This window comes from Meleagris gallopavo, chromosome 2, assembly GCF_000146605.3.
Source record: "Meleagris gallopavo isolate NT-WF06-2002-E0010 breed Aviagen turkey brand Nicholas breeding stock chromosome 2, Turkey_5.1, whole genome shotgun sequence".
Taxonomy (NCBI): domain Eukaryota; kingdom Metazoa; phylum Chordata; class Aves; order Galliformes; family Phasianidae; genus Meleagris; species Meleagris gallopavo.
This window is the reverse complement of record NC_015012.2, coordinates 93,584,241-93,602,484: the sequence shown is the minus strand read 5'-3', so window position 1 is coordinate 93,602,484 and position 18,244 is coordinate 93,584,241. Positions and strand designations below refer to the sequence as shown.

Genomic DNA, 18,244 nt, shown 5'->3' with positions numbered 1-18,244 from the left:
GCAGCAGCTTCAAACTGGAAGAGAGTAGATTTTGACTAGGAATCGCTTTAGGGAGAAATTCATTACTGTGAGACACTGGAACAGGTTGTCAGTGAAGTTGTGGATGTCCCCATCTTGGATGCATTCAAGCCAGGCTGGATGGGGCTGTGAGCAACCTGGTCTGGTGGGAGGTGTGCCTGGAACTGGATGATCTTAAAGTCCCTTCCAACCCAAACCATTCTGTAACAAGCTGGGAAAGGAAAAAACAGAGGATGCATACCAGAGAAATCATATTCTGTCAGCACAATTTGCTGCCGGACATCCACCTCCACTAACTCAAGAGGACCACACTTTATTATGATCTACATGCACAAATGCAGATGACATAAGTAAGGTTGCTCACCCATTATTCAAACTTTGTTTCCCACTCATATAATACATTTGACTTGCTGATGAAAAAAGTTTATTTACTTTAAAAAAACAGTCCAAATAAATTTGAACGTTTAAAGCTTTCTGTATGTGTCCCAGGTATCTACAGAGGTCAGCAGTACACTGGGCTGAGCGCATCGTAGAGCCTCTGCGCAGCCAGTTCCACCATTTCACGCAGGGATTCGTCATCTTCACTTCCTGGCTCACAGTCAGCTGTCTGAGAACAAAAAAAAGAAGTGTATGAGAACAACTAGCACTTCAGATTGTTTTTCAGAATGCCAGGAATGTTCGTACATAAGGGGAAAAGAAAGAGCAGTCATGCAAATTACAACTATGGTTATCAAGAGCTTTCAGCTGCAATTTCTATTCTTAAATGGTCCACCACCGTGTGGAATTGTACAGTGAAGATTTGCATACACCTTGCTAAAGATGATGAAAAAGAATGTCATGTTTGATCAGATCTTTGCTTCATGCTATGTGAAATGTCTTAAGTTCCATACATTGCAATTGATTCAAAATAAAAACACACAATGTCAGTCCTCAGAGATATAATTTCATGAGTGAATTAACCTGCACTGCATTAGGTTAACATTGTAAGTGGATTCACATTGAGATACCAATCACCAGTACTCAGCAAGTCTCCACACTGATGTTCCTGCACCCTACTGGACACAGTACAGACAGACAAATAACTACAAGTGCTTTGCTGCACATACCCGAGTTTCCAGTGAAAGGTTTGCAGTCTTGCCATCTACTGTGACACACAGAATAGAGCCTTCTTTTGAACTTACACAGTCTTCTCCAAACATATCCCTGAAACAAAGGTTGACTCACATAAGGCAACTGCCAAACAACAAACTTACATTTCCTTCCCATTAATCTTAGGCTTCCAAAGGCATTTTGTGTCAGTAGAGTATCTCCTTTCAGAAACCATTATTTATCCCATTCAGATGTAACTAACAGGTCACAATCTAAATTAAGGAAAGCAGTGTCACATAAGAGTAAGAATTTTACCACAACAAGTCTCATAAATAAAGCAATGGATTCCTCTAATTTCCAAGAGGTAAGAGGTCTGCTTGAGTAACAGAGCAAACACCAGAGTAAGTTTAAGAGAGACAATCCAAAATGTTTTCCTGTAAGAATTCACAGGATAGTTTTGGGAGAGAAGGTACAACTCCATTGATGGATGAAGTAACTGGGCCCCAGATTTGAAGTCTCAATGATACTGAGAGCTTTTTCAGGGTACTTCCATCTTTACTTAACTCCAGGCCTACACAGAAATATTAATTTGTACTGGTTATTTTAAATTAACTCTACTTTTAAATGGTATTGTAATAAAATTGCTCTATTTACATGATTAACGGTGATGGTTTTCATTTAGAAAAATATAAGCTGACTTACTGAAGCATCATTTCCATTCTCTTGCGATACTCCTCCATGTCGACTTTCGTGGAAACTTTTTGCACTGCAGCTGAAAAGAAAAAGTCATTTTACTTTCATATACTTAAAAGTGGAAGAAATCCTCATGACTTGTTTATAATCCTTCTATTTTCTTTAGTTGTAGTAAAGTACTGCGTCACAGAGTGTAGGAGCATACAGAGAACGCAAAGTAAAACTGAACATGTGAGCAATAATAATAACAGTGGCATTCCTGGAATGTGCTCCAACAAATGGAGGTTGGAAATGCTGATACTGTTTTTAGACTTTGTGTTCAAAATCATTAGGTAGCTTAAAATGAACACTTTCCTTTTGGAAATGAAGGAAGAATACAAGATATTTAAGTTGTATCACCTGTATTTTTGGTTAGTTTTCACAAATCAGAGCATAAGCACATAGCTAGAAGAGCTGATAAGATACATGCTGAAAATATCACAACCAAGAGAACTGTGTGACCTTTATCCAAATATAACGACAGAACCTCTGTGTGAATTTACAAGCTTGGGAGAAAGAATTTCTAACAAAATTGTTGAGTCAGGTGTGAGACAAAACAGCTAAGGAACAGTGACTGCTATTTTATACGTAATTATTGGGGGAATGGTTTTAAACTAAGATGGGGGAGACTTATGTTAGATATTAGGAGGAAGCTTTTCACACAGAGGGTGGTGATGCACTGGACCAGGTTGCCCAAGGAGGCTGTGGATGCCCCATCCCTGGAGGCATTCAAGGCCAGGCTGGATGTGGCTCTGGGCAGCCTGGGCTGCTGGCTGGTGACCCTGCACACAGCAGGGGGGCTGAAATTAGATGATCATTGTGGTCCTTTTCAACCCAGGCCATTCTATGATGATTCTATGATAAAAATATATAGTAAGAAGACATGAGGAGTAACCCAGAGAAAATAGACAGCTATTTGTTCATATAGCTCTAGTGCCCTCCTCACTGGTTTGGAAAGAAAAATCTACCAGCAGTGTTGTAAATAAAATGTTTTGTGAGTTGACAACAGACATCAAATCAGATCCCTCATTATCCATTGCTAGTAATTTAAAATTATGGGCTAATTTAAGGATACACTGCAGACCTAGATCATTAGTCTTCAGGAAAGGACCTGATATAGAATGATAAATGGATTATCATTGAATTATCTGCCTTACAGTGCTACCACACTGCCAACATTTATCCTCAGTGCCACAGAAGAGATGCCAACATAATATTCAATGTCCACTCCAGATTTTTAGCGTAGTGACATATGTGTTTGAAACCAAAACAGCAGAACAAAGAACTATCAGCACTGGCAACCTCAACAAAATGGTTCTGATTCTTGAGAAGCAATGCCAACCCTGTTATCTGACGCCACTTTCACTACCCACTAATATCACTTGGTGCTTTATGCAGTTGTGAAATTAGTCAGACCTCTTTTCAGCATCCCCTACCTAACATTTTCTGCTGTGCAGTCACAGGAATACTGCTCGTGAATGGTAACCATGACTTTCTCATGAGAAGCTGAAACATTTCAGTGGGTACCATCTATTACATGAAAAAACTAAAAGGGACTGATATTTAACTTCATTTAAATAGGGCTGCATTTTCCACAGACAACTAGATACCGATGTGTAAGAGAAAGTTTCAACGTGTGGATGTGCTACAAATAATGAAAACAAAGCTGTAAATGTAATTCTGCATTTGAGGAACATGAAACACTTAAGAAGTTTCATGATGTGAAGCACAATAGTAGGAAATCTATTTTAAGGTGTTATAAAGCTCTTGAAGCCTGATATCGAAAATTCAGAAGAAAACCTCAGTTGAAGAAGCATACACTGGGACTGACTACCTTTCTGTATTTTAGGATTTGACTGAACTTCCAATATCACTGTGGTCACGGTGTCTGCATACATATCATTAGCAGGATTTGCCACCCACTGGAAGATCAAAAAAACAGAAATCAAATCACCATTTCAGCCTGTTGTTTGGGCTCAATAAATAACACAACATAAAAACAACATTCATGGCTTTCTTCTAGTTGTTTTTCCCCTCCAAATTCTAGCTTCAAATGACTGCCACACTTTCAGTAGTTTTAACTATTTGTAACTTTAAGTATTCTAATAACTTTCCATGAAAAATTAAAGCTGCTGAATATTTCTGGACACATATACAAAATGGTTATTAATTAACATACCAATTTATGGGCTGGGAGAACAGGAGGAAACACTATTTAATCTTATTTCCAATTACCAATTCCCCAATTAAAAAGGGCACTGAATCTACCATTAAACCACTGAGTCACAGCAAGAGAAGAAACTAGCTAAGTGAAATAACATGCATGAACACAGGAGTATAACCAAAGGCAACTTCTCCTTTTCATTCCTCTCATAATCCAACAGAAAGCTACTTAAAACATTTAATTGTGCACAGCACCTACATGATACTATTCTACAGGATCTGGAGAATGAAAAATAGTTGTTTCTCCCCACCCCTTGCCTACCTCAAGGACTACCATGCCTGGTTCCTGGATTACAGTAATACTTTTGAAGACCTTCAGGGCTGGTTTTTGTTGGATTTCTATTTCCTCTACATCACCTAAGAAGCAGCAACAAATGGTTAGCAAGAATAAAATGACACTGAGAACAGGACTAACTGTATCTGCATGGTTTTTGGAGTGTGTAGTACTGGCCATTTTACTTGCTTTGGATTCTCACAGTTGACTGGCTGGTGTTGACCTGACCAATGGAAAAGAAAAAAAAAGTAAAACAAAAGCATTTTTTGTGTGAGGCAGCACTCAGGCTGTGAGACCTGAACACCAACTGAATGCAGGTTTTCTCTTCACAGGTGATACACATTTGTCTCTGTCACTAGATGAGGGAAGAAAAAAGTCCTGAGCTTTAATCTGGGAAGGGATCCTGGTACCTGTGTATGTCTTTCAGGAACCAGGATAGGAGCTGCCTCTATCCTTAAGAAAACCAGACAGAGGCACTGGAAATCACTCTGGCAGCAGGTTTAAATGGCTTCCGGCACAGAAAAGGCCAAGAAGGATGGATCAGTCCCTCATGGGGAGGAACAGGATATGTCATCTGACACAAAGAAAGACATTTTTTTGCGTCTTTGTTTTATTAAATAGATGTCATTAACCATTCTACTTTGGGGCTGGAAATAAAAGACTATAATTTGCTAAATTTTTCATCAGGGTGGCTAAGCTGCTCACTTTGGGGGCTGACAGGAGACAAAAATCAGCTGAGGTTCTATCCTGCTGCTTGCTCATGGATTTGTATTACAGTTACATTAGGAGGGTTGGTCACATTCATGAGCTGGACCTGGCAGAAGCTGCATTACCTAATGAAAGCCATAAAATACAAAACAAATTGTGGCACTTCAGAGCAAAGAAGTTTCCACTCAGAAGTCCCCCGAAGACTGTACATTGTTTTAAAAACAAATCACAAACATTTCTTTCTGAATACCCACCAGTAAGCTTTTGCAGCTGATAGAAGAGCAGATTGAAAGGGCCGGTGTAGGGAATAGCCAGTGTCTGTGTTACAGTGCTCATAGCCAAGTCTGTATAATCTGAAAGTTTTTAAAAGAACATATTAAAAACGGTTTACTTTAAAAAACTTTAAGTTTACTTTCTAAAAATTAAGGTGTCAATATAGAGAAACAACGGCACCAAAACATTTAAGGCAGAGGGTTGCAAAGGTCCGTTTGTAAAGAGAAGTGTCTGCTGTAAGATAAATGATACGTTTGTGGTCAAGGAACCAGCAAAAGTTTGTTATTTTGTCACAAGCAAACAGTGGGACAGCTGAACTGCTTTCCTCAACTCTTCTGACGTTACTATTCCATTTAATTAGTCTTCTGTTTGAGAATAAATCAATTCTTATAGCAACAGACAGCATAGGTGCGGTACACAACACATTCACTGCACTCCATTTTTCCACTAAAAATTAATGGCATTCAGAAGGTAGCAGGACAATTGATCAAGGCAACCTTCTGCTCTCACTGGTGCCTTTTATATGTACTTAAACGTAGGCAAAGTTCTAAATAACTAGAAGGAGAAAGGAATTCTGCTTCTTTTCTGCAGTAAAGGCAGAAAAAATCTTGAACTTCAGAGGACACTGACTTGAATGTCTTGCTTCTCACACCAACAGTTCAGAAATGTAGGCAAAACTAAGCCAAACTAACACCAACATGTGTCCAATGATTACCTCCAACACAAAGTAACAAACAAGCAAACAAAAGCCAGCACTGTATGTGTTTTAATGACAGAAGAAGGACACAGAGAGCTTCAATTATCCACCAGGTACCAAACTGCCTTTACTTACTGGAGAGGTCACATGGAGAAAGGATGTGATAGTTAAAATTTCTTTTGACCAGGATTCCAGAAATTCTCTGTCCTTGCTCTGGCTTCTTATCTGCCAAAGATCCCATCACCTGAAAAGAAAAAAACACACCTAGTGCAACATAGCAAGTTTGAAGCCAACTACAGAGATGAAATATAGGTTACTCAGAAAAAAAAAACAATCAAGCATAGTGTAGAGTTGTTCTGAAAATAAAGGAAAGTTAGGGTTAGGGTTAGACAACCTTAGAAAACCACAAGAAAAGGTTTAAAGAGTAAAAATATAAAAACTAAATAAATTCTTCCTCTGGTGGCTGCCACAAAACACACATGCAAACTGTATAGATTAGCTTCTAGATACTGGTCGTGCAATTGAGTCCCAGAAGGAGTCAGGTTTATCCGCTTTCTAGTTTTCAGCAGCATTTGCTACTTTTCACAAACTGAGAGATGAGCACTGCAAACCAGTGGGATTCTACTTCCTCCCCTTTACTTTCATACCTCTGGGAAAGATCTGGAATCCTTCCACCATCAAATATCTGAACATCAGAGCAGTTGTCCAGAGAGGTTATGAAGACAGCGGAGGAATCCAACTGCAGACCATACAAGGCTGTAAGCCAACTGCTGGAGCTGGTCCTGCTTTGAGTGGAAAGTTGGCCTACTTCAGGAGGAGCCTTTGACTGAAATTATCCCATGTTGCAATTATATTGCTCTGGGAATCAAACAGATAAACTGAAGTTTTCTCAGTGGATTTTATTTTAAAGGAAGAGTGAACATACAATTAGAACAAGCACATTACATTGTCAGTCACTCTTCCTTTAAACTGACGTATCATGAGAAAACCAATGCTAAATACAGTGCAGTGTAAGGTAAGCTGGGGACAAGGTGACCAGGGACTAGTCATCAAAAAAGGCTATTCTTCAAAGGACCCAAACTAGAATCTCATTAGAAGCAAACTGTTGTCCAGTCAACATACATTCCTCTACAGTTTCCACATACATATTGGTTTCTACTTATTTCAGTAAGTAGGTTTTATTGTAACACTGAAAGACTGTATTACAAAATATTATGGTATCTTAAATACATTATAGATGCATGTGTTCTGAGTAAGAAGAAATAAACTTGCAAAACATTATTTTTAAGCTGTTTTTTTTATTTATTTATTTTAAATCATTTTACTGGATGCACCACATTCATGGCTACAGACTGCCTTCTGCCAGAGCATCCTGTTTACAAGCTGTCTCATTGATTGAAGTATCTAGAAACAGCATCTCTAAATGCCTGATTATAGCCAGGCATGTAATTATTTAATTCAGCCAAAGTAATTATTCTCTTCTAGTATATATGGATGGAACGGGTGTTTGACAGCATCTTCCTGAAATGTAAATGAAGTCTATCACATCATTTATGCACAGAATGCAATGCTCTAACATGACTGGAATTGATATTCTTTGTTAGGAGAAAATTGACGAGTGCTGTTCAGATCACACAGCAAACAGACTGGGATGACAGGACCGAAAGCACCAGCAGGTTATTGATAGCAGAATAGATCTAGGTTAGCCAAAAAAACCATTCATACACTTTGAGACCTTGTAAAACACATGCAATCCAAAACCAATTTACCTCAGAGGCTTGGAAGAGAACATACACCTTAATTTCAGAGGATGAAAAACAAATACTGTTGTATGGAGACGAAAATACTGATTTCATACCTTTGCAAGTTTTTCTCCTCTGAAGTTTAATGTCACAGCTTCAGTATTCCTAGGATTATGAACTTCTATGTGAACTTCATCGTTATCTTCATATTCCCTTATCAGTGCTGCCTTCAATCTGGCCATTTCATTCTGCTCACCATGAACTAAAATCTATAGGAAAGACAGTTTTCCTTTTAACGTAAGGTATTTGTCCGACCAGGCCTGTTTAGAAAACAAATTATCCAAGAAAACTGCCTCTTGTGTATTTCATGAACACAACACAAGAAACATTAGCTCAATTATCCTACACACAGTCCTGTGTTTGTCCTCTGAATTCAAAGGCACAACGCCACACCGTATGTAGAAAAAATACATGCAAATAAGCACAATGCATCACATATGTTCCATTTCACTTTTTGTACATGAATCCACCCTGGAGAAGCAAGTAGCATGAATACTCACCACGTGAGGAGGTTTCAGGGCCCGGATAAACTCACTGGTTTGTTGATAATCTGTGTGAGCAGAGAAAGAAATGTAATCCACAGACATCTTCAGAGGAAGTTTTTGCCCTGACATAGTTGTGATCTCTTCAGGTTCAGACATGATATGCTAGGGAAAAAAAAAAAAAAGAGTTTCTTTAACCAAAAAAACTGGAAGTCTTCTATAGACATTGTAAATCCAAGGCTTTACATTTCAAATACAATGAAATCTTACTAACAGCCAGATTCAATGCAAAGAACGAAAAAAACTCCTCCAATTTCACAAAATGCTGCACCCAAATAGAAAAACAGCATGCACAACACGCACATGGCCAACAGATACAGGAGTCTGTCCTTCTTCCAGACACATCCCAATATAGCTTGCACTGAAATTATAACGTGTGTGTGACTTCTAGCCCTAAAAGCCAAACTAGACACTTTAGTTGCCCACTGCTGCTAGAATTAGAAAAGAATTTCATTCTCTACAATGAGACAGTGGCATAGCATGCAAAGTGCAGTCTGATCTCTGACATTTATGTAGTGTTGGATTAACACCAACTTCTCTAAAATTAGGGTTAGGACCTCTTTTAGACCCAGGGGTCTAAAGAGGAAGAAAAGCACTTAAACTTTAAAGTGCTTTTGACTTTAACTACATAATTATGCAGAGTTGACAACAGTCTTCTCGGTGAATACAAATAAAGTCACTTCCTACTGGAGAATTCTTTTTAAACATAACACAAACACTACTCTGCGTTAAGAATTTGTGGCATGTTAACAACTCACCTTAGCCAGCGTTCCTTCAACACAGTACCCAGCTATAATTACTCCATTTCTCTTATCTGTGCACCAGCTCTCAAACAGCTCTCTGGATAAACCACTCTGCATCATACCTGGGGAAGCCATCACAACGCTTGGGCCAATATCATCAAAATGATCCATACTCTGAGAGGAAAACAGCAAGAATCTCAGTTACCACAATCCTTTAACAACATGTAAATTGAGTCCTACATCCATCCGTGCACCATCCTCTTAAAAAGAACTTCTGCAGGAAAGTTCCTCTTACTGACCCTCATAAGGGGCAAAATATATGCATACACATCTACACAGGAAGGCAGGTGCACAAGCTCCTCTCAGCAGCCCTCTGGGAGGGCAGATAATTCAGATATAAGCCTATAACCAACCAGTCTCTTCAGGTAGTACACACAATCACAGAATGATATGACTCAGTGCGTACACGCAAACTATGCAGCAGATACAAACTCCTGTATCACTGTTCCTCTATTGAAAGCCAACCTTACCTTCAGATTGCTAATATGCTTGAAAACAAATGGATTGTTGATGTTGATTTGCTTGCGGATTTTGTCATTCATGGCATTGACATATGTCTGATAAACGGCCATGCACTTCTTTGCCAAAGAGGAGGCGTAGTAAATGGGGATGTCGTGGAGCTCAGGATGATTTTGCCAGTATTCATCTAACACAAACAAACAAACCTACACATCAGATAACTCACAAAAGCAATATGAGACAATCCCAATGAAGTAGCAAAGGGATAAACCTGTTATTACTAAGCCTGGCTTCCTGCAGCGTCACCAACACTTATATTTTACAAGCTTAACTGAAACAAAAACAGCAAAAAGAAATCCTCCACTAACCACAACGTACTTTATTGCTGATGGCAGAAGTCATGGCCCTTACTAAAAACAAAGAAGAGATGTGAATGCAGATACACAAGTGGAACTCACTCAATTTCCCACTTGGATACAGCTCTGCTTGTATAAAATATATTTATATTACAACTGGGTAACAATCATCCAAAAAAAGAGTGCTATGCTCTTTTGGCCATATTTGTAAATTTAAAACAACACAGCTTTAAGCTGGCAGCTTTGATCTGCAAACTTCTGAATCAGACTGAATCAGAAGACCTTACTGCCACCAATATCTTACTAAGCCCAAATGTAAGGCAGAAACAGCCACTAAGAGGTAACCAATGGCAGCACTTACTGTAATATCAAAAGACTGCACCCAGCATCAGAATTTCCTGTATCATAATGCAGTATTTTATTTTTTGACAGACACGAATGGAAGAACAACAAACCCAGCAGCCTGCAGGTTAGCTGTGTAGGCATGTGAGATGCAATTACATTTTCTACCTAATTAAGCATCCAATTGCATGTTGAGCTTGAGTAGATATATTTCCATGTTTATCTTTGTAATGTCACTTAACATCTGCACACAGCAAGGAAAGATGAACAAATTACAAATCAGTGGCTACAGGAGATCTCAAGTGTTCATGTTTCGATTATTCACTTTGCAATCTATAGTAATGCTTCCTATCTGCTGAAATCCCAGTTCAGCAAGAGTTAAAAGTCAAGGACATATTACCATGGCTGCCCAGGGAGGTGGTGGAGTCACCAAGCCTGGAGGTGCTCAAGGAATGTGGAGATGTGGCACTGAGGGACACGGTCAGTAGGCATGGTGGGGATGGGCTGCTGGTTGTACTTGATGATCTTAGTGCTCTTTTTCAACCTTAGTGATTTTGTGATTGTAAGGAATTACCCTTTCCTGTCTATGCTTTTGTTCTAGCTCACAAAGCCAAACTGCCTGCCCTATATATGCATTTTGAAAATAATTTTTTGGCTGTTTGATTTTATTTTATTTTTTTTAGTTTAACATTTGAACAATATTACATATTCTCAGGTAATGAACACAATGAAGCGATGGCTGAAAAGCTGTTAAAAAAATCATTGCACCTGAAAGTCCGCGCATGAAAACATTCCCATTTAACTTCATGTGTCTTTTGTTAAGAGGAACTGGGGAGGTACATACCCAAAATTAAAAGTAGTTCTTGTGCCCGACCCAGGGCAAACACAGGAATAAGGCCTCTCCCTCCTCTATTTACAATGTCGTGAACGGTGTTACAGAACCGTGCCTCTCGCTCTTCCCTTTTCTCATGAATATGAGTCCCGTAGGTGGATTCCTATGGACAGAGAAAGCTGCTGTTATAAGTGCTGGCACACAGATTGATTCCCACCTCCTCCTCTGCATCCTCTACGTCAGGAAATAATACTTCTCTGAAGAGTGGTCAGGCACTGGAATGGGCTGCCCAGGGAGGTGGTGGAGTCACCGACCCTGGAGGTGTTCAAGGAACGTTTGGATTTTGTGTTGAGGGACATGGTTTAGTGAGAGCTATTGGTGACGTGTGGATGGTTGGACTGGATGAACTTGAAGGTCTTTTCCAACCTTGGTGATTCTGTGATCCAACAAGAAAACACAGAAAAACACACTGGTGTTACAGTGCAGAACCAGAACTTTCATTTCACAATTAAGGACTTCCATTTATGTGCCATGACATGGCATGCATTAAGCTTTCATTGTTACAGGATGTTGGGGCTGAGAAAGAGGAGGCAGAGCAGAAAGAATGAAAAAATCAACCCTGGAGTCAACGCCTTGCTCCAAATTCCCAATGCCACCTCCTCCACCATGGTAAATAACAACAACTTCCCCTCCCCCAAACACTTCCTTGTCATTTGTAGAGAGATCCCACCAGGAAGAAAAAAAAAGAGAAATAAAGCTATAAATGACGATGCTTCTTCTAAGTGATTTGTGATTTACATTCTTTTCCTAACTGAAAATGCTCCACTTCTTTGAAGAACAGGTTATTTAAAATGCAGTAACTATCAATGAGAGAAGCCAGTTGGAAGGGACACAATAAATGCAACACATTCTGTATTACTCTAAAAGATGCCAGTTTTCATTTTGAAAAGACAATTGTTTCTCTCGGAGCTTCCCCACAAACTTCTGATTTTCTGAACAGACTCAGAATAAAACCATTTTGCTCAGAAAACAAAACATAACAAATCTGAATAGCACCCAGGACACTTCCACTCAGGACGAATACCCAACAAATACAGCTGGAAGTACATTAAGGTCTATTAAAAAAACATCCAGTGAGCACAAACTGAAACCTGATAAATCTCCAGGCTTGAAAAGGCATCTGGAGGCCTAAGGAACTACATCAGCAGTATTACAAAAGGACAATTAGATTTTAAGACTTTTTAATACAATGAAAAGAACTGTATGAACACCCAAGTGTTTCTATCCCCACCACAAATCACACACTGCCACTGACCCCCACTGTCCTTCTCATTCCACTGCAGCCCTAAGGAAGTATTATCTCCGTACATACTTAACAACTATTTTAAAGAAATACTTTTGTAAAACTTACAATTATAAGAATATCGGGTTTAATATTGGGAATCTCAGCTGCCATCAGATGTCTGTCTTCCTGTCTTGAGAAATCACCTGTATACAAAAGCTGTGAGAGACAAAGAGAAGAACTTACCCTGGTTACGGGTTCTACCAGTGCAGCAGTTTTAAAAGCCTTCGTACAGGAAAATTGGTTGGTTTGTCAGTTTTAGCAAATTGAATTGTGAGGAGTTTATGATAAAAAGCTCTCCTACACTTCAGCTAAAGACTCTTCTGAGGTGGACGGTGCTCACAGTGGTAGCACACCAGTATGGCAGTACATACACTTTAACCACAGCAAGGTAATTCAAGCAGTGCCTCAGAACAAGGTAACAAATGCATTGTTGTTGCTCTTCATTTGGTACATAGAGGCGCCGCTGTCAGCATTTTGCACTGGCCATGAGAAGTGCAAACTGACCTAACAGCATACGGCAGGTGCCAGATGGAAATACAAAGGAGATGAATCAGCATTTTATACAGCAGAATGCAAATACAGTGAAGAATAAACTGCTGTTAGAATTCCTTCTAAGAACTCCTGATGCTAAAAACAAAGCCTGCAAGCCAGCAGAGCTCCCAAACGGAATGACCGAGTTCCCCATTACAGCAAGAAGTGATTGGCAGCCATTAGTAATTTTTAATGCATTACTGCAGGGTGAATGCAGTTCACTGTTCCCTAAAGGACTCTTTCAGAACTGAATATTTTTACTTCATTTTTCCATTGATGAAAATGTGAATAGTAACAGAAAATACAGCCAGCAGTAGCAAGTAACTAGCCTACAGGTCACCTACTGTCACATTCCTCATCTGCTTCACAGGGAAGCAAATAAAATAAAGTGTGTTAAAAAAACCCCAAACCACTGGAGCAATGAATACGTGGGGGGAAATCTCTGTCACACCCTAATCAAGAAAAAAAAAAAGCAGCAAGATGTCTAAATTTTATTGCAATCACTGTAAGTACAACTATTTCTATGCTTTCTAAATCTTATTAAGTCTGGAATTCTCTATCATTACAAACCACAGACAAAGTCCTGCTAGACAGCAAGCCTCAGGGCCTCTCTTCCTTTTTCAAGGCTTTTTTGGGTGGAGATCATCCTACCAAACTCCAGTTTATGAGATTAGTTCCATGTCTGCCTTTGACACAGTGCTGTCTGCGATTATATGATAATTTATTTAATCTCTGTGCCTAAAATTAACAATAATTCTATTTCTTTAGGTTCTTCAGCATGAGAATTTTAGGAAAAAAATGTAACTCCCATGCTTTGACAAAAGCCCTGTAAATCCCTGACAGGCAGATGTGGAAATAGAAAAACAAGCATTTTACTAAAATGCAGCATCAGTGAGACTGCCTCAGCTATCAGCTACCTCCGAGCAGACCAGCCAGGACCACCACCTATTTACTAATTCCAAGCCTGAGTCCTAACTCAGTCCCATAAAGCTCACCTGGTTCAGTAACATATCACCTGGTTCAGTAACAAATGTTTGTTACTGCTCGTTTTAATCCATGAGAAAATACATGCTCCATGTCAAGGCCTCCTACCTATGTGCCCAAGCCTGCCTGACAGCTCCAACCACAGCAATAGGGCTTAATAATAAATATTAATTAATGACTACTTTAGAATTCAGGCCCAATTTCAACTCTGTAACAAAAAGGAAATACCTTCACACCAGCTATTTCAATCATGAACATGGCTGCTCCCAGAACGTGGCCCGCATGGTAGCACCAGAACTTGATGCCTGCCACCTCCTTCACTTCATGAAAATTGATGGTTTCAATCTTATCCATGCTTTCTTCAAGGTCTGTTTCTGTATACAGCATGTCATCTGCTGATATATTACTGCAGATAATGAAAGTGGTAAGAGTTAATCCCACCAGCTCAGATAATACAGCAGTTGAAACAAAAAGTTCCTGGGTTCTTCCCAGAATAAGACTCTCATTCAGAAACACGTCTCCCCACTGGAAATCAAGCTCGGGGAGTTCACCCAAGCAGAGCTAAGGTGCTTTTTCAACAGAAGACATGTTAACTCTCCGTGCATGTTAGAATAATTGTTGCAGTTCAGGATCTGCTCTGGATCCAACAGTACTTACAGGCTCCCAGCCTTTGGCAGAGGTTCCACACTGAGCTACTGACAGTCATCAAACACCAAACCAAACAACTTTTCCCCCTGGCCCAGAACAAACAAGTTAAAAGAAGACTGCCTGTCAGGTTTCTGATCCAATCTCCAATCTGCTGAGTTGACATGTACTCAGGACCTCTGCATTCACACAGAAAAAATGTGCTGAAGGCACGTTAACGGAGAAAAAAAAGAAAAAACAGAGAAGAATCAACACACAAATAACAGCACTATCAATAGCCTTGCCTAGATGTATTATTTAACTTATTTATCTTGTCCTGAAGAGCAGGCTGTATCTTTAGGGCCTTAAGATTCACTACTTCTATAAAGCTTAAGAAGAACCATTGACATAAAAACACATAAGAGCAAAAGAGTGAGTTAAAAGAGCGAGCCTGGGGGCAGAGGAGATGAGATGCTAATAGATTAAAGGTCCAAATATGGCAAATGAAAAGAATAAGAGGAAACAAGGTAAGACTTCATGTTGATTGACAGGAAATGATCTTAGAGACTCAGTATCCATGAGGCAGTAGGATAGTGCACTGCTTCTAATTTTGTTCCAGTCTTGCTACCTGTGGTGATGCCCAGGTTTGCCATCTGTAGCAGCTTCATCTTACGACTTCCCATTGGGTGCACAGGGAAAATAAGTAAGTAGTTAAAGAGAACCCCAACAGGGCAGCTTACCTGACTTTGACATAGTCTGAAAGAAGCCATCTGTAAATAGCTTTTGTGGCATGAGTCATAAACGTCCTTCCTTTAAAACTTGTTTTCTGCAAAAACCATGGCAAAGCTCCACAGTGATCTAAATGGAAACTTAAAACAGACACACAGATCTCACTCATATGCTAACATCACATAACACCAGCGTACAGTTCTTTACTGGTCTGACATAACATCCTGAAAATGCAGAAGCAGAACTTTTCACCTCACTGTTAACTATGCTGGTCTATATCCTGTCCATTAGTGACTGCTAATCAACTGGGAAAGGTAAGAGCAGTATAGGAAGTTCTCCACTAACTGTAAAGACTTTACCCACACAATCTCAGAACTAACTTCTGAGAAGGAGAAAAACAACAGGAATCAGGAACATTAGGAATGTCTGAGATAGATAAAGCTGACAGAAGTGTTCCTAAGTTTGCACATAGGAAACTAGGAATAACAACATGAACTACTGAAATAAAACTATTTGGCTGCATTTCTAAGTTGACCTATTCCAAAGAATTACTTTTGAAATACAGGTAGAACAAACACCTACCACCAAACCCCAGGATTTTATAAACAGTTAGCTATGACAGGTTATGTACAAATGGATCTTTTTCATCTCTCTGTTACTAAGCAATATTTAAAGCAGATTCAAAGCTGGTGTAAATCTCTGAGAATCTTTTTCATTCCAAGCCAGTAGAGAAGTCTTCTTGTAGGAAACAATTCTAGAAGCTGTCACAGTGGTCAAAAGTGACTGAACAGCCTTCATTTTGAAACAGTTTGAAACAAAAATTTTGTCAGCTCTGTAACACCTATTTTCAGCCTCTCACAACCACGTATGTGTTCACACCATGACCTTGGTGTGTTTTGTATTTGTAGGTGTAACTTACTGGCTAATCAGCAGGAGGTCAATCTCAGCAGGGTCTATCAAGTCAATGTAAGGAAGAGCATCCATTCCTTCCAGTCCAGGATGGATGCCACAATCAAGCTGAAAAAACAAAGAAAAGTTAGAGCATCACAGAATCATGGAATGGTTGAGGTTGGGAGGAGCTTCTGAAGGTCACCAGGCCCACCCCATTGCTCTAAAAGAAAGTATAAGGACTCCTTCATTCTAAAATTTAATTATGAGCAACTAGTAGCCTTTAGGATCACACAAAAAAAGTATTTTTTCCTCAACCACTGCTTTTAGCATTGGATTTCATAGCTGTGTGTCTGCCCAGATGGTTTATCTCCACTGGGAGAGTGAATACCTTTCAGAAGACCCCATTTCCTGTATATAATGCTGTGTCTATGCAAGCTTTCATTTACATTTCAACACTACCTGAATACACAGAATGCTATATAGAAGATATTTCTGCTACCCTCTGTGAAGACAACTGAAAAAGGGGAAAAGAACATGTGTGTGCTTACACATGACTGTTTATACACAATAGGATATACAAGCAAACCTTAGGTGTCACTGAAGTCTGACACACAGATTTCACAGTCTGCACACAGACACACGCGTTCTGTTTGGGAATGCAGATTTATTTTACAGATTTATTTTACAGCATACACCTTGTAAAAGCCTACTCTGTATTGTTTTAAAAAGCTAGAAAATGTGCCTGTGCTAGCAAGAGCTGACTTCAGGGAGGAAATGGATTTAACCTATAACATCTTCTTGTGTTCTACAGTACTGCAACGGATCACAGAATGGCTTAGGTTGGAAGGGATGTCACAGGTCATTCAGTTCCAACCTCCTGTCGCGGGCAGGGGTTGCCAACCAAGGTAGGCAGTAGATCAGGCTGACGGGAGGGCAAACAAATACACTTGTGGAGTAATTACCATTATTTTCCTTCCTTTAAACTCCAGAATAATGCATGATCTTCCTACTTCTTGGCCAGCTCCTCTGCAAAAAGATACCAAAGTCACAAAAAGAACACACGCCCCATAGATGTACGTTAGATGCTTCTCACGGAATTAGTTTTCTGTGCAGAAACAGTGACTGCAGAGTACAGAATCACAGAAGGGACCTCGAGGATCACGCAGTTCCAACCCCATGCTGTAAGCAGGTTGCCAACTGCAAGATCAGGCAGCAGCTCAGGCTGCCAGGACACAGGCAGCCAGCCTTGAATCCCCCACAGGGACGGGGCACCCACAGCTCTCTGGGCAGCTGTGCCAGGGCCTCACCGCTCTCTCTGTGAAAAGCTTCCCCTGATACCTAACCTACATCACTCCTCCTTTAGTTTAAAATCATTTCCCCTTGTCCTGTCACAATCTACCCATGTAAAAGGGTAGACTTCCCTCCCGTTTACTGTTTAGTCTCCCTTTAAGCACTTGAAGGCCGCAGTGAGGTTTCCCCTCCCTGCCAGCCTTCTTCTGCAGGCTGAACGAGCCCAGCCCCGTTTAAGCCCAGATACTTAAAGTAACCGAACGACTACGTCTATCACAACGGAAACGGGATGCAATGAATGCCGCAAGAATAAGAAGAACCCGGATTTTGGAAGACGGCCGCGGTGTCGCTGGTTGCGATGCGTGCCCGCATCCCTGACTCCCGAAGCACCAGACAGGCAGGGGGCGGGAGGTTCCTTCCGAGCCGCTCCTGCGGGCTGCCCGAGCCGGAGCGGCGCTCCCCCACGCAACGGAGCGCTCCGAACGGACGGACGGCCCTCCGCCTCCCGGCCCCATCCCCCCGGCGGCATAAAGCGGAGCCGAGCCCGGCCCCGCCGCTCTCACAGGGGCCGGATGAGCAGCTGGTCGCTCTCCTCCGCCGGGATCGAGGCCTCGGCTTTCCGTTTCGCCATGGCTGCCGTCCCTCCTCCCCGTCGCGCTTCCGCTGGGCGGGGAGCGCCGCAGCGCGCAGGCACCGCTGG

At 40.6% G+C, this 18,244-nt stretch overlaps 1 protein-coding gene across 2 annotated transcripts; it reads right to left on the bottom strand.

Annotated features, from left to right (window-relative positions):
• Positions 1 to 306: 306 nt before the first annotated feature.
• CPSF3 (cleavage and polyadenylation specific factor 3) lies at positions 307 to 18,220 on the bottom strand. 2 transcript variants are annotated; one of them, XM_010707924.3, is made up of 18 exons: positions 18,108 to 18,220; positions 17,217 to 17,280; positions 16,283 to 16,380; positions 15,375 to 15,503; positions 14,239 to 14,416; positions 12,562 to 12,651; positions 11,163 to 11,313; positions 9,632 to 9,807; positions 9,117 to 9,275; positions 8,317 to 8,463; positions 7,873 to 8,025; positions 6,150 to 6,258; positions 5,299 to 5,397; positions 4,325 to 4,419; positions 3,674 to 3,761; positions 1,810 to 1,879; positions 1,125 to 1,221; positions 307 to 625 (listed from the first exon to the last, which is right to left on the bottom strand). In XM_010707924.3, exons 1-18 carry the CDS (start codon positions 18,173 to 18,175, stop codon positions 521 to 523), a joined length of 2,076 nt encoding a protein of 691 aa, XP_010706226.1. In that variant the 5' UTR covers positions 18,176 to 18,220; the 3' UTR covers positions 307 to 520. The 2 variants fall into 2 exon arrangements, with proteins under 2 accessions (XP_010706226.1, XP_010706225.1); XM_010707923.3 differs by lacking the exon at positions 18,108 to 18,220 and adding an exon at positions 17,865 to 18,101.
• Between the last annotated feature and the right edge of the window lie 24 nt (positions 18,221 to 18,244).

Excerpts from the sequence above, each read along its gene's own strand:
- CPSF3 (XM_010707923.3), bottom strand. The coding sequence starts at position 18,073 with ATGCCGCCGGGGGGATGGGGCCGGGAGGCGGAGGGCCGTCCGTCCGTT. Across the intron at positions 17,281-17,864 it reads GGCCGTCTTCCAAAATCCGG|AGGAGCTGGCCAAGAAGTAG; the intron begins GTTCTTCTTATT and ends ATCTTTTTGCAG. Across the intron at positions 626-1,124 it reads ACCTTTCACTGGAAACTCGG|ACAGCTGACTGTGAGCCAGG; the intron begins GTATGTGCAGCA and ends TTTTGTTCTCAG.